The sequence below is a fragment of the Astatotilapia calliptera genome, chromosome 7 (genome assembly GCF_964374335.1).
Source record: "Astatotilapia calliptera chromosome 7, fAstCal68.1, whole genome shotgun sequence".
Taxonomy (NCBI): domain Eukaryota; kingdom Metazoa; phylum Chordata; class Actinopteri; order Cichliformes; family Cichlidae; genus Astatotilapia; species Astatotilapia calliptera.
The window spans coordinates 16,823,082-16,838,558 of NC_137428.1; the positions used below are offsets into that span (position 1 = coordinate 16,823,082).

General features: G+C 38.7%; 1 protein-coding gene across 3 annotated transcripts in view; it reads left to right on the top strand.

The window, feature by feature from the left end:
* Positions 1-1,412: 1,412 nt before the first annotated feature.
* Positions 1,413-15,477, top strand: part of arhgef28a (Rho guanine nucleotide exchange factor (GEF) 28a) — a 67,662-nt gene continuing 53,597 nt past the window's right edge. For all 3 annotated transcript variants that reach the window (XM_026173290.2, XM_026173291.2, XM_080303538.1), the window contains exons 1-2: positions 1,413-1,796; positions 4,172-4,226. In XM_026173290.2, coding sequence (XP_026029075.2) covers positions 4,194-4,226 — 33 coding nt within the window. In that variant the 5' untranslated portion in view covers positions 1,413-1,796; positions 4,172-4,193. The remainder of the gene's footprint in view (positions 1,797-4,171; positions 4,227-15,477) is intronic.

A 15,477-nucleotide genomic window follows, 5' to 3' on the forward strand; every position in this document is an offset into this window, starting at 1 on the left:
AGGGCCGGATCAGGTGACCCTAAACCCTCCCTTAGTAATGCTGCAATAGATCTAGCTTACTTGGGTTTCCCACAATGCACTGAGTATTTCTTCTTTATTCACCTTTTTTCACTGTCAGTATGTTTATACATCACTTTGCATTGAGCCTAGTTTTGCTCGAGTTTTCTTCCTGGTTTCTTCCTTGGCAACAGTGGAAAGGAGGTTTTCCTTCCCATTGTTGCCAAGTGCTTACTTATAGGAGGTCATCTGATTGCTGAAGTTTCCTCTCTATTATTGTAGGATCTTTACCTTACAATATAAATGGGGTTTGTGGTTGTGATTTGGCACTACATAAATGAAATTAAACTGAACTGAACTGAAAGCTAGCCTTGATTGATGAGGATACATCAGTATATAAGATTTGTTTCAGCTGATATTGGCCATGTTGTCTGAAGTTGGCTATTGGCAACAACATGGAATTTATCAGTGTAAGGTCATGACCATTCATACATGCAGTCTAGCTTATAATATTAATAATACATTAGAATTCTGTGAAACACACTTATCGTGTGTGTATTTATACTATATTTATTACCATGTTAGCTAATGCCAAAAGTAGCCACACACCAAAGTGCTAAAATACTCAGTGAGAGACTGTATTACAAATACAAAGTAAAAGTACAACAAAAAAATGTAGTTAATGTATCCAAAACAGTTGTCAGTAAATTTCTGGACTTTACTGTAACAGCCTGCCTGGTATTTAAAAGATCCATTATCCCTACCAAGGACGTACACTCTACAACTATCCAACTCAAGAAGAAGTTCAAAGAATAGTGATGTGGCATGTTGATGTTGTATTAATGTGTAAGGTGCATTTTAACATTGGGGCTGATAAAGTGGAGCAATTTTTTTCTAAGGTTAATAATAATTAAAGTGTGGAAGAAGTGTAGTAGAATAAAAATGTGCTTTAATCACTTTGCATTCTTTCCAGTTATTATTGATCTCTAGCTCTCTTCCATCTGTCTCCCTCCCCTTACCCCCAGCAGGTAGCAGCAGATGGCTGTCCTTCCCTGAGCCTAATTCTGGATGAGGTTTCTTCCAATTAAAAGGGAGTTTTTCCTTCTCACTGTTGCCAAGTGCTTGCTTGAACAAGGTCATCTGATGGTTGGGGCTTTGTATTACTGTAGGGTCTTTACCTTACAATATAAAGTCCCTTGAGGCGACTATTGTGTGAGAAAATGTAACTGAACTGAAGTGAATTGAACTGACTTTGTACTTATAGTCTTTTCACCGCTGCTGCTGTGGTTTCTTTGTACTCGATCACAGTGACATCACTCAGGCTGATCTCTGATTGGAGAAAATTAAAATGATGAACACTAAACACAGGAGCTCAGTTAAAGGAAATGTCAAATGAAGCATTAAATGTCATTATGAGTTCCCTATGCTGGGGACGTTACATTTATAGAGACGGAATTAAGCACATGTCGCCACGTTTGGCCCTGCCTCCCGGAGAGGTTTCACTCATGCTGCCCGGTCCTTGAAGGGGTGGACCAAAAAAAAAAAAAAAAAAGGACAGGCAGCAAAGGAAAAGGAAAAACATTGGCGACACCTGCAGACTCCTAACCTGCTCTCTCTCGGAGCAAAAACATGGAAACCTGAAAGAAGCGGAAAGAAACAACTCATTCGGAATAAAAGGTGCATTAATAAAGTATGTTTATTCGTCACAACTACTACGCGGAGCAGAAGCGAGCGGCTCAAACACTTTCCAAATAGACTCCCGGAGCGAGAAAGCGGAGGGAGGGAGGAAAGCGCAGCAGGTAATGGGAAGCTGATTCATCCTCACTCGGAAAAGTTCCGTTTCACGCAGATTTTCATTAAAACTTAAAGGAAGGAGCAGTGTGCAGACAGCGAAACTGTTTTTATGTACTTTTTAATTTTTGTATATATATATTTTTTACTTGTTAATTGTTCACGTGAGGCGTGGATGGAGTGAAATGCTGGTGCGTTCACAGGTAAAAGGCAAAACGCGCGTTTTCCCCTGTCTATGTCGTCTATTCAAACCCGCTGTTGTGATCCCGGAGAGAGATAAATGATTCGTTTACTGACTGTATTTGACTGTTAAGTGCAGGGGTTTCGCTTCCTACTGACAGTAGCAGTGGAGATCATTTATTGTTCATAGGAGTGCTCACAATGTGTGCGGTCCCCCGTTTTCACTTCTTTGTGTGGCTGCTCCATGCATTAGTGTGAAAGCGAGGTGGTTTTCCTCTAAGTAATACCTTACATTCTGAGTCCGATAACTCTAATTTACGGAGACGCTCATAAGTCGCCATACATCATTCATGAATTTGTGAGCTCTTTTATTAAGTTTAAATACGTCATGTTGAAAATTGTGGAGTTATGCAGTTGTCATTCAATGTGTGCATAAAAATGCTTTCGACAGCCTGTTTTTGCAGCTTGCCATGTGAACGGAAATTAAATAGTTTAACCGTGCGTCATCTGAAAAAGGGCTGATGAAGACAGGGTTTACATACTCCCATCTATGTATGTCAAAATGCTTTCCAAATGCTTTTTGACAGCGTGCGGTTATGTGTAATCTTTTTTCTGTTTTCTCACGCTCTGTTCTGGCGTGCCTGGCCACGACTCATATCAGGTTTCTCCTTCATACTGAATAGTCAGACTGAGGACAATGAATGACACTAATGCTTTGCATAGTATTAGAAAAAAATAGACAATAAACGTTGGGTTTAAAGTTAATCCGTAGATGGTGGTGTGCCTTACTTTGGTTTCCTGGTCATCCAATCTTTGTTTTCACCTGCAGTCTATTCAAAAGTTGTTTTTGAGCTCGTGAAGCTCAGGTGAGGTCTTCCTTCTGTGTTTGGACGTGAATCTTGTTTTGAACTTTCTATAAAGGGAAGATGAGCAGAACAATCGCATTTGTGGGCATTTAAAAAAAAATCTGTAATAGGATAGATTAACCATCATTAGTTGTTCATCACAGTAGTGTAATCCTATAGATATAAGTAAAAAAACTTATTTCACCCATTGATGTGCAAATCGATTTATAATTTCTATGTAGTCTTTTTTTCTTTTTGATATCCTGTCTTTCTCCATTAAATTTAAACTACCATCAGAATTAGATCCTGCTCTATTCTTAAAAATTTAGCTAGAAATTAAAATAATCATTTCCACCACTGTAAATGAATTGACCTGCCCACCTTTCCTTTACGTACTTTTATATGGAAGAAGTGGCATAATCAAAAAATATTCAACAATCATTAAAATATGTGTATTGAAATCAAAGCCGAGAAGAGTATTCAGTTAATAAATTAATAAATATGAAAGCATGATTCCTGATTTTGGTTGGTTAAAAAAAACCAACAACACAATTTTAACCATAATTTCTTCAAAAGTGTGAAAACTTGCATACTGGTAGATTTTTTTTTAAAAGCAGGAAGTACTTAATCTACCCAAAACTATAGCTGTTTTTTCATTATGGTTACCATAAAAAAAAATCCTCGATATTTTAGCCAGGACATTCACGTGGCTTACTTTCTACAATTAAATGAAAATTTTCCTAAAATAAAATCATGGCTACAGTTTATTCATGCAAGGGAGCCATTTATGGGTTAGGATTACATTAACATTCGGCTCATTTAATGGAACTTTTGCCTGTTTGGGACATGCAAAAAGTCTGCAGAGCCACAAGGCCTGCTGGATGTGCCCCAGCTGATGCAGATGAGTGTCTAGACAAAGAGCAGCCTGCAGACCTGCTGTGCAGCTTTGAAGTCATGCACTATTCACAGCTGAGACTGAAGTCACAGTGGATCAGGTGTGTGCTGATGATACAGTTACCCTTTCTACCACTGCTGTATCCTGTCTGAAGGCTATTGTTTTTCCATTCATGCAGGCAGCGAACTAAGCCCTATAAGAGTCTTCATCTTACTCACCTCAGGAAATGTTTTGAAACGTGGCACACAAAAATAGCAAGCGATCTCTTGGTCCTGACTTTGGGAGACAGTGGGGCTAAGAGGAGGGTCAGATCTTGGAGGTTAAAGTTTCACGCCAAACAATAACATAAGTGCAATAAATTTGGTGCAACATTCAATGCTTCAGTTGTAGCATGGCTATAGGTTACATTAGGCGGTGCTGTTATTAACCCGATGTCATAGTAACACCTCTGTTTTGTCTCCAGGTCTTTGGTGGATGGAGAGAAAATGGACGTGAACCAGAGGGAGCTGCCTTTATTTGTAAGTGACTACCTCCTTAGCTTGTGTGTGTCTGAGGTGTTTGCATAATGCAGGGTTGTCAAACTTATTCTGCATGATGGTCCACAGTTTCCATTACTGTCAAAGACACATTTAATTCCAATTCATAGAAGAAGAACAAGAAGTGCAATTTGAACAGCAGGTGTTTATTTTTTACATGCTTATTCTGAATTCTATTCTATATGGAAAAGTTGCTGTAGAAACTCTGGCTGATTGGGACCCACACCCAGTTTCACACCTTGGCTCAGGCGATTAGAGGATCATCAGGGGGTCCTTTTGTCCCTCTGTGGGGGGTCACTCCCACTAGGTTTATATCTGGGACTCTCCACCATTTGACCTTAGAACTGAAGAAGCTTCTCGGATGAGAGGTGAAACGTCTTCAAGTAACTTAAAGAAATCCAGATGCTTTTCTTTGCAAGCTCCTTTGACTACGATGACCTGGATGACTGAGAACCTTCACAGACATGCTGTAGTAAATCAAAGAAATTGTCATTGGTCATTGCCCAGACTCTCTTGCAACTGCAAAACTGAAAGTCTTCATTAATATACAGAAAAGGTTTTATTTATTTTTCTGTGGACCCATTGTAAAAACAGAAATTTCTACAGGCGATAGTAAAAATTAAAAACAGAAGATTTTCTGTTCAAGTTTATCTATTAATTACTCTGGTGTAATATGAACAACAATGGCAATGTGGGGTGGGGTGTGTGTGGGTGGGTGGGTGGGGGGGGGGGGGTATCTTTATCAGTAAGAAAAGCTGTGAACCTTAAGAAAACACAGTTGAAAGTGCAAAATCTATGCCCTCTTTCATATACTCCAAAGCCATCAAGTGGCCCAGATTGAGGTCTTTGCCAGGCTGATACTGACCCCAAAGCCTTATGTTTCAGGCATGATTTTTTTTTTACCTCAGCAGAAGTGTTTCCCTCCAGCTATCCTCCTCCTCTCTCAGTCCTGACTCTCTCTGTGTGCACTGGTTGACTAGTGAGCCTTGTGTCGCAGGTGAAACCCAACCCAGCAGGGTTTCAGTCCCTGGGGAAGCCAGGCTCTATGCCGCCCACCACATGACAAGGGCTTCTGAAAGCATGGCTCCCATAGTGAACATGGGACTAAGAATAATAGAGTATTCTTGGCTCTTTAAAAACTACTGGTTACACAAGTTTAAAAAAAAAAGAAAAGTGGATTTTCTTTTCTAAAATTGTCAAGTTGTTGTCTTTTCAACTTTTTTTGTTTTAACTTTTGGACGTTTTAGTTTTGTTTCGCCATCTCTTTCTCTCTTTTCCTCTTTCACTCTCTCTCTGCCTATTCTCCTGTAAATGTGGAAGCCTGGGTGGGCCAGTCACTGAAGCGTTGCCAGATTTCTGGTAAGCGGAGTGTCTGCTTGTTTTGCTGTGTCACCAGTTTGAGAGAGGGATGGTGATGGGGGTGGGGGTCGCTTCGAAATCGTTGCCTCCATTCGCTCACAGAATCTGATGGAGGGCCGGTCTCGAGGCCCAGACATGTGAATCATTATGGGCGCTAGAACTTACACATACTAAGAGGAAGTGGTGTCTCCACCCTCAGAGGACACAGCTGAACAGGAGCAACTCTCAGGACTGAATGAGATCCAGATTTCAATGCTGGGCTTTGTGTAGACAAGCTGTGGCACACTGCTGTGATATAAAGACTACTATTGTAGCATGCCTAGTAAAGTTTTATGGCGCACCTCCACGCACGCAACACAGTGTCATGCCCATAGCAAATACTGATGGACGAGATCAATGGAGAAGTGGCTGCCATGAGTTGGATGGAAAAAGCGTTGGGAGTTCCTGTGTGGAAGGAGATTTTATTGAGCTGTAGTTTAGCTTCAGGTTCATGCGAAAGTCATTTTGTTTGTCCAGGTGCATGATTGAATCAAACTTATGCCCCTGAAAGAAGAATGTGTGGCCATGTTGGTGAAATGGAAAGTGCAATTTTACCACAACAGAGGCTGAACTAACTGCATTTCCAGTTGTAGCAACACCAGCAGCTTGCTTCTTTCTTGGTTTGCCACCACATTCGTTCATGCTTAAGGATCTGAAACTATTAATGAGGCTTAAATGTGATAAACTAGACAGCAGATTTAAAAAAAACCCCAAAATTCTGCTGTTACTGCTATTATATAGAAATCTGCCTGACATATTTGTGTTCTGGAGGGGTAAATAGTAATTTTAACATTTTTTGTACATTATTTTATATTTTTCAGGTCATTTTAGTTGATCTAAATCTGTGGATTGCCAAATAAGGTGGTAAATAGGGTAACCATAACAACTGCTTAACATCAGGATGTTAGCAGTGCTGTTGTGAGCAAGTCAGCATAAATATTCAATATTCCGGCCAATTCAATATGCCGGCCAATAGTTTTTGGCTTTCAGAAATGAAACATAAATAAATTTCCCTAACATTTATTATGTGAAGTTATTTATTTACACATTTATGCTGTGTCTGACTCTGCTTGGATCACGTGGTTGTTATGTTTGTGGTCTTCCAAACATATGTGGTTCCAACAAGGAAGTTGCAAAGTGCCTCTGCTGGACAAACTATGCAATGTTAACATTCATAACATAGCTGAAGGGTGTTTTCACCTGGTTCCCTTTGTATTTTAAACTTGAATTTACTGGCTATTATAAATGCAGATACCAATTGATTGGCAAATAGCTAATATTGACAGATGATAATAAGAATAACCCAGGTTGAGCCTGATACAATTATGGTACATTTTGTTGAAAAACAATTCTTTAAAATTGGCTCCATTTTTGTAATCTGGATTATTTTCTGTGAAAACGCTTTTGTATTGGCACATGTCAACATACCTGGCAGGACGATACATCTGTTATAGGCCAGTATCAGTTGTTAATATCAGCATATGCTCGCACATACACTTTATTAGAATAGAATAGCCTTTTGTCATTGTACAACAAAATTGTGGTTAAATATTTTTCGAGCAGAGGATGGTTTTGAGCCATCGACCTTTGGGTTATGGGCCCAGAACACTTCTACTGAGCCACTCTGCTTGGGACTCACAATCCCTAATTTAGGGATTAGGTCACTGGGGCTACAGTACGCTAGGTACACTTGGTCAACTGCTCATTAATCCAAAAAGCAACTCAGGACATGTAAACATGGTTAAGATGACCTGCTCGGTTTGAGCATCAGAACTGGGGAGGCAGGTGATCAGACTGGTTGTTTGGTTGTAACCCAGCGGCCCCCAACCCCCGGGCCACGAGAGTTAAGGCTCGGTTGTTAAACTTATGGTTTTCAGGGTTTTTTTCAGTTTTTATCGTTATTTTTTTTAAATCGTTTTTATCGTTCCCTGGGTCTTTCCCCGTGTGTTATGAATACATCCTCCTTTTTTGGTACGGGTACTGATTTTATTTTGTTGTTTTTATTCGCGACACCTTAAAGGGCGGTCTGTGAAAATATTGTCGGACAAAAAAACGGTCCGTGGCCCAAAAATGGTTGGGGACCGCTAGTTTAACCTACAACATGAAGAATTAAAGCTTTTCTGAAGGCAAAAGGGGTCCAACTTAATAGGAAGGTGTACTAAGTAAAGTGGCTGGTGAATGCATTGTTGGGCTCCACTTAAACCAGTACACATCTGCTTGCAAGGCTCTTTTTTTTCCCCTTAACAGCAGCTTTTATCTCAGCGCAGTACTGCCACATTTTGACAAATGAAGATAGATTGGGTGTCCCCTTATTACAATGTTTGTTAGATTGCGAGTGTGGTTTGTGTAGTGTAATGGTGGTTTCCTTTAAACTATAGCAGGTATATGTGTGTGTGTGTGTAATGGTTTATGGGTTTTTTTCCCCTTTAAGTGCTGTGATGATTGTGTTTGCTTTTCACATGTCAAACCAACAGAAAGACTCACGTTTCCAAATATTTATTGATGTGGAACAAGAAAGTTGTCCATAAAGGATAAAACAACATTACTTCACCAAATAGACACGCTCTCCTATTACAGCTGCTTTCTCAGATGTCGTAATTATTCATTTCAGTACTTCTTGAGAATATTATGTAACAGCTAGTCTACCGACAGGACTTTTCTTTGAGATGAATGGTTGTGGCACTGCACCAGCCCCTTTTGACATGTAGACTAGTTATTAGTATCCCATTTGCACAGCAGATTAAATCAGAGGTATGTGTCTCAGCTGAGCATGAGAAAAGGCCTTCAGCACTAGCTGGTTGTCACTCTCAAGACTCTGGAGTTTATGTTAGTTCAGATGTGAACAGCCCATAGTGTCGCTATGGTAGTGTGTGACGTACTGTCACATACTTGTGGTTGGACAATTGTTTTGCTTAATGTAATGCCTTTGTGTGTGAACGTTCATGAGCATATCATCTTAGAGCATGTGGAAGTAAGTGGAACGGTGGCCTCTGTTGTTCTTTGATCAAATTAAATAGGCTATGAGGGTTTATAGTGACTCTATGATTATAGCAGACTCCATTGCACAGTGCAGTTTTTCTTAATGATACCAATGTTATTTGTATTGGTTATTAAACTGAAATAACTATGCTTGAGAGCTGACATCAGTAGGTCTTTGCACTGAGGGGAGCTAACTGTTATTGGAGCTGTTTTTGTTTTTGCGGTGGCACTGATCTTACTCCCCTGACGTCACCCGTGTGATACACTCAGGAGATCATGGCAAAGAGCTGTAGAGCTGACAACTACAGGTTTCCTGGAGACCGGGCAGCAGATTTGATGTTGTTTTTCCTCCCACCCCCCACACTGAATGGACAATAACATGCGGAGGTTAGAAGACCATCTCTCTGGTGTATCATTTAGTGTTTTAATTTGTGTTTAGTGTTAGTGTTTTAATAAAAATAAACATTAAAAACAAAGCAGCCCAGTTGTTATGTCACACAACAGCAAAAGCACCTTGTGGATTCATAGCAGGCATATATGAAAAACCTTGTATTCATAACTAAATATACTCCCCGACCTTCAACCTTGCCACGTGGAAGGCATGAAGTAAAAAACCACAAGGTGTTGAATATTTCATTGTTACTGGATCAGGTTGTGTCATGACGGTGCCCTGGAAAAAAGGCCATAGATCACATCGGTGTGTTGTCATATCGCAACCCCAGCCAACCTCTGTTCTAATCTCCAAGGCTCAGGAGGTACAGATTTGTCTGATCAAATTTTGCCCCTCTTAAAGTAATATTGTCTGAGGCTATGGGACAATGTTGAGACAATTGAGTGGAAACTATATCCTCTGTGCAGGATTCAAAATGCAATCAAACAATATTGTGTGATGTGTCTTTTATAGACATTTACAAAGGAATACAGTATAAAAAATACAGAAAACTGCACATAGCATTAATATCTAAATAAATTCTATTACTTTTTTTTGTAAATGTACTTTTATGAATGACTCTTCATGTGGAGTTAGACTTACAGGAAATAACGAAGGCTACACAAGCAGCAGGATGAAATCTTATCTTCTGTTATGCGGAAAAACAATCAGAGATAAGTGTGCACTAAGTGGTACTGCAGCTAACCGCTGAAAACGGAGAAACTGCAGCTTGAGTCAGACCTGTTTATCACTTTCAAATAGCAGCCTCGCAAACAACAGGAAGATAGCAACTCTTGAAACCCCCAAGGGTTTCCAAAGAACAGGGGTAAAGGTTAGAAATTTGACTGGAACCAGATTTTAAGTGCAGTTGAAATGATTATAGACTTTTTGTTTTGTTTTGTTTTTGTTTCCATGGGAAAGATTGACCTATACTCGCATGTATAATATAGGTCAAAACATGTTTGAAGACATAAGTTGTCCTGAGAAAAAAATTCCTTGAAAGTGAAATCACTGCAGGCACTTTCAATCCATTAGAAAGTGACATGTTTTAGATAAGAGTATTGCACACAATGTATCTGGAACGTCAGAGTCCGGACAAACTGTTTGCCGACTCTCTTATGGATGAACATAATACCAAGTAGATGAATTCCAGTGTTGAGCTATCTATACTGGCACGAGGACAGTGTTTACAGAGGACAGTTGTCCTTCCAGCATATTCCTGATTCGATGTCATTGTGTTTTCTTTGCAATGTATGAGCTGGAATGCAAGAAAACCTTGGTGGTTTTTGCTGGTGTTTGTGTACAAACAGAATAAGTCAGTGCCGTCATGTTTCCTGCTGATATCCATAAAAGATGGTAAAGTTATGACAGTCGTATAGTCGGATAATGCAGGAAAAAAGGCTAGAGTGGGTTAAAAAGTAGAATCTCTTCATAGGATAGATTGTGAGAACATAAGAGCCCCTGTTTTCTTCCTGGGAAAACACAACAGGAGGGTTAAGTACAAGGAGTGCAGTAAAAGTTGTGAAACTAAATCGCCCATTTTTTGCCTTTTTAAGTTCGGGTTTCTTACAGTATAGGTCACACTTAGTGGCTCGGTCACACTAGATTTAAAATAGGATGGCCTGTTTTTACATTTTGCATCCTAGGAACAACTGGTGGTTTCCCAGTAATTGCATAAACTTTTTTTATGTTTGGTGGTATTATTGTAGGGTCTGCCTTACAATATGAAGCGGCTTGAGGCGACTGTTGTTGTGATTTGGCGCTATATAAATAAAATTGAATTGAATTGACAGATTGTAAGTAGTTGCAGTGATCATTAGAAGTTGAATGATAAGCCACAGGTTGCCTGGTGGGAGGCAACTTGTCTCCAAACAGTCACAGTCTGACTTGGACTGACTACAACCACACTGTGACAGATTGGTAAAGATTTGCAGATAATTGCTGTCTGACTTAAAAACGCAGATGGATTGTCAAGATGAGCACAAGTCACCTGGGACAAGTTTCTTTGCATATGTGGGCTTGATTCAACCGGTTGCCAACTGACTATACAATCAAGGTTGCTGAGCATCTGTGCCATTTTGTCTCTAATTTTGTGAAGGAATTTCTGAATATATATTTCAAATACATGAGGTTCTGGCTGGACTCTGAATGTAGGTAGTTAATGCAAACTAGAAAAATTTGCATTTCCTGCGAAAATGCAGTGTGGATGCTTAAAGCTGAAGCTGTATGCAAAAAGTAGCTGAAAAAAGCTGAAAAGTTGCAGAAATTGTAAAAACTTTGCAGAAGCAAAAGAAGTTTGCTAAAATGGAATAACTTAGCAGAACTGCAATATCTTAGAGGAAACATAATACTTGGCAGAAATACAATAGCATAGCAGAATTTAGCAGAAATATTGTAACTTACCAGAAACATGATAACTTCTCAAAAATACAAGAATTTAGGAGAAATAGTATAAGATAACAGAAAGAATATATTTAGCCAAAAATACTTAAACATTACAGAAACACTATGATTTAGAAAAATAGTACAACAGAGCAGAAATATTGTGATTTACCAGAGACACTGTGATGAACTATGAATATTGTAATTTTAAATTGAGACTATGTTTTAGCACAAATATTATAATTTGGCAGAAACACTATAATTTAGCAGAAATACTATATTAAGCACAAATCCTATAAAAAGCAGAAATGGTATGATTAAGCACAAATACTACATTTAGTAGAAATACTTTGTTTTAGCACAAATCCCATAAAAAGCAGAAATACTGTACTATGATTTAGTAGAAAAACTATAATTAATCAGAAATACTAAATTTAGCAGAAATACTATATTAAGCACAAATACTATGAAAAGCAGAAATAGTATGATTAAGCATAAATACTACATTTAGCAGAAATACTATATTAAGCACAAATCCTATAAAAGCAGAAATAGTATATTAAGCACAAATCTTATAAAATAGCAGAAATAGTATGATTTAGCACAATAGTAATAAGTTAAACAGAAAAATTGGAAAAGCAAAATGGACAGCTGAAAAAATGCTGAACATGCTGAGGGTCCCTCAAATATACTTGTTAAATGACAAAAATCTGCAAAAAAATTTATTACAGCCACACAATCACAAATATGTACACATGAGGAAACACACATGCACAGAGAGACCCACACACAAGATCCAATTCAGTCAACCAGTCTAAATATATTGAATTTAAATCTTAGAATGAGATCATCCCATTAAAAGCCTTTCTCTCTCTCTCTCTCTCTCTCTCTCTCTCTCTCTCTGTCACACACACACACACACACACACACACACACACACACACACACACACACACACACACACACACACACACACACACACACAGGGAGAGAGAAGTAAGTTTCTAGGTCAGCCTGGGAGCTGCTGAATTTGAATCCACCAATCAGAGAGGCTGTGCACTTTTCCCCACCAAAACAGGTGCATCTGTTTACACACGCAGCAGCACAGAGAGACACAGGATTTTTGCAGTCTATTTCTCATAGTGACGACTCCCCTCAAACAAATGACCGTAATTTCCTAACCGTAGGGGCTAGAACGGTCATTCTTACACCGTTTTGTTCAGAAGAGATGGGGGAATCTTCAAGTGTTGACAATTTAATATTAAAATATGAATTTTTAGAGATATATGACATGGATGACTTGTTGACTTAGAAGCCACGAATTCCCCAATATGCAAATTTGAATGCCTGAGACCACATATGTGATTGGCTGGCTGGGAAGCCGTGCAGGCCCTGATTTGTGGATTTGAATTCCTCAGCCCTCAGATATGATTGGCTGGCTTAGAAGCCACGAAGGCCCCAATATGCAAATTTGAATGCCTCAGGACACTTATTTGATTGGCTGGGAAACTGTGCAGGCCCTGATTTGAAAATTTGAATGTCTCAGTCCTCACAGAGGATTGGCTGCCTGGGGACCTGGCAGAAATATATAGAAATACTATTATTAAGCATAAATACTACATTTAGTAGAAATACTATGTTTTAGCACAAATATTATAAAAAGAAGAAAAACTATAATTTAGCAGAAATACTATATTAAGCACAAATCCTATGAAAAGCAGAAATAGTATGATTTAGCAGAAATACTGTATTTAGCACAAGTACCGAAAAGTACCAGAAATACTATGATTTAGCAGAATAGTAATAACTTATTGAAACACAAATGCACAGAGGGACACACAAACACAGGCTCTAATCCAGTCAACCAGTCTAACTATGTTCAATTTAAATCCTACAATGACATGCTGTCAAATAAGGGCAGGGTCCTCTCTCTCCCACTAAACACACACACACACACACACACACACACACACACACACACACACACACACACACACACACACACACAGGGAGAGAGGACTAAGTTTCTAGGTCAGCCTGGGAGCTGCTGAATTTGAATCCACCAATCAGAGAGGCTGTTTACGTTTTCCCGCCAAAACAGGTGCATCTTTTTACACACGCAGCACAGAGACATAGACCTGCTTCTTTCAGTTTATTTCACATAGTGAGGATTCCCCTCAAACAAATGACCATAATTTCCTAACCATAGGGGCTAGAGCGGTCATTCTTACACCGTTTTGTTCAGAAGAGATGGGGGAATCTTCAAGTGTTGACAATTTATCATTAAAATATGAATTTTTAGAGATATATGACATGGATGACTTGTTGACTTAGAAGCCACGAATTCCCCAATATGCAAATTTGAATACCTGGAGCCCACATACATGATTGGCTGGCTGGGAAGCTGTGCAGGCCCTGATTTGTGGATTTGAATTCCTCAGCCCTCAGATATGATTGGCTGGCTTAGAAGCCATGAAGGCCCCAATATGCAAATTTGAATGCCTCAGGACACATATATGATTGGCTGGGAAGCCGTGCAGGCCCTGATTTGAAAATTTGAATTTCTCAGTCCTCACAGAGGATTGGCTGCCTGGGGACCTGGCAGAAATATATAGAAATACTATGATTAAGCATAAATACTACATTTAGTAGAAATACTATGTTTTAGCACAAATATTATAAAAAGAAGAAAAACTATAATTTAGCAGAAATACTATAATTTAGTAGAAATACTATGTTTTAGCACAAATACTATAAAAAGCAGAAATACTATAATTTAGCAGAAATACTATATTAAGCACAAATCCTATAAAAAGCAGAAATAGGATGATTAAGCATAAACACTACATTTAGTAGAAATACTATGTTTGAGCAAAAATCCTATAAAAAGCAGAAATACTATATTAGGCACAAATCCCATAAAAAGCAGAAATAGTATGATTAAGCATAAATACTACATTTAGTAGAAATACTATGTTTTAGCACAAATAGTATAAAAAGCAGAAATATTGTAATTTAGCAGAAATACTATATTAGGCACAAATCTTATAAAATAGCAGAAATAGTATTATTTAGCACAATAGTAATAAGTTAAACAGAAAAATTGGAAAAGCAAAATGGACAGCTGAAAAAATGCTGAACATGCTGAGGGTCCCTCAAATATACTTGTTAAATGAAAAAATCAGCAAAAAAATGCACAGGGAGAGAGAAGTAAGTTTCTAGGTCAGCCTGGGAGATGCTGAATTTGAATCCACCAATCAGAGAGCCTGTGTACTTTTTCCCGCCAAAACATGTGCCTCTTTTTACACACGCAGCACAGAGAGGCACAGGATTATTGCAGCCTATTTCTCATAGTGAGGACTCCCCTCAAACAAATGAAAATAATTTCCTAACCGTAGGGGCTAGAGCGGTCATTCTTACACCGTTTTGTTCAGAAGAGATGGGGGAATCTTCCAGTGTTTACAATTTATCATTAAAATATGAATTATTAAAGATATTTGACTTCTAATGCACCATAACTGAGTAGAGCGAAGCAAAAACTGCCTTGACTTGCCCTCAAACAACGCTTTCTAACTCTAAATCTATTTGGAGTATCGATATCATTCTTTCACCGTAAGAGACAGCAGGGTTTGGTGAATAATCATGGAAATTTTCAGGTCTCTGTGGAAATCCAACAAAAAGTTATGACGAGAGAAAAAAGTGGTTCATTTCCACAGTTTGAAATCTGAAGAAATCTGAGCGAAGGACAAATTTCCTACCCTCAAACAAGTCCAACTCATTTCAGAACGGTAATAGGTGAGAAAATAATTCTTGAATTGTGAGCGTCACGAGTGTCTGAAGATATACCGGGACAAGCCTCATGTCTTAACTTTGCTTCGTTAAGGAGATATGACGATTCGAATATGCCTCTCATTACAGAAATGCAGCGGTGATTTTGAACAAACTCTCCATTGACTTTATATGGAGAGTTTTCTGACCTTGTGTTAGTCTGAGGAGATTTGCCAAAATTATATAAATCCCACAACAATGATGGTGACATTTTCT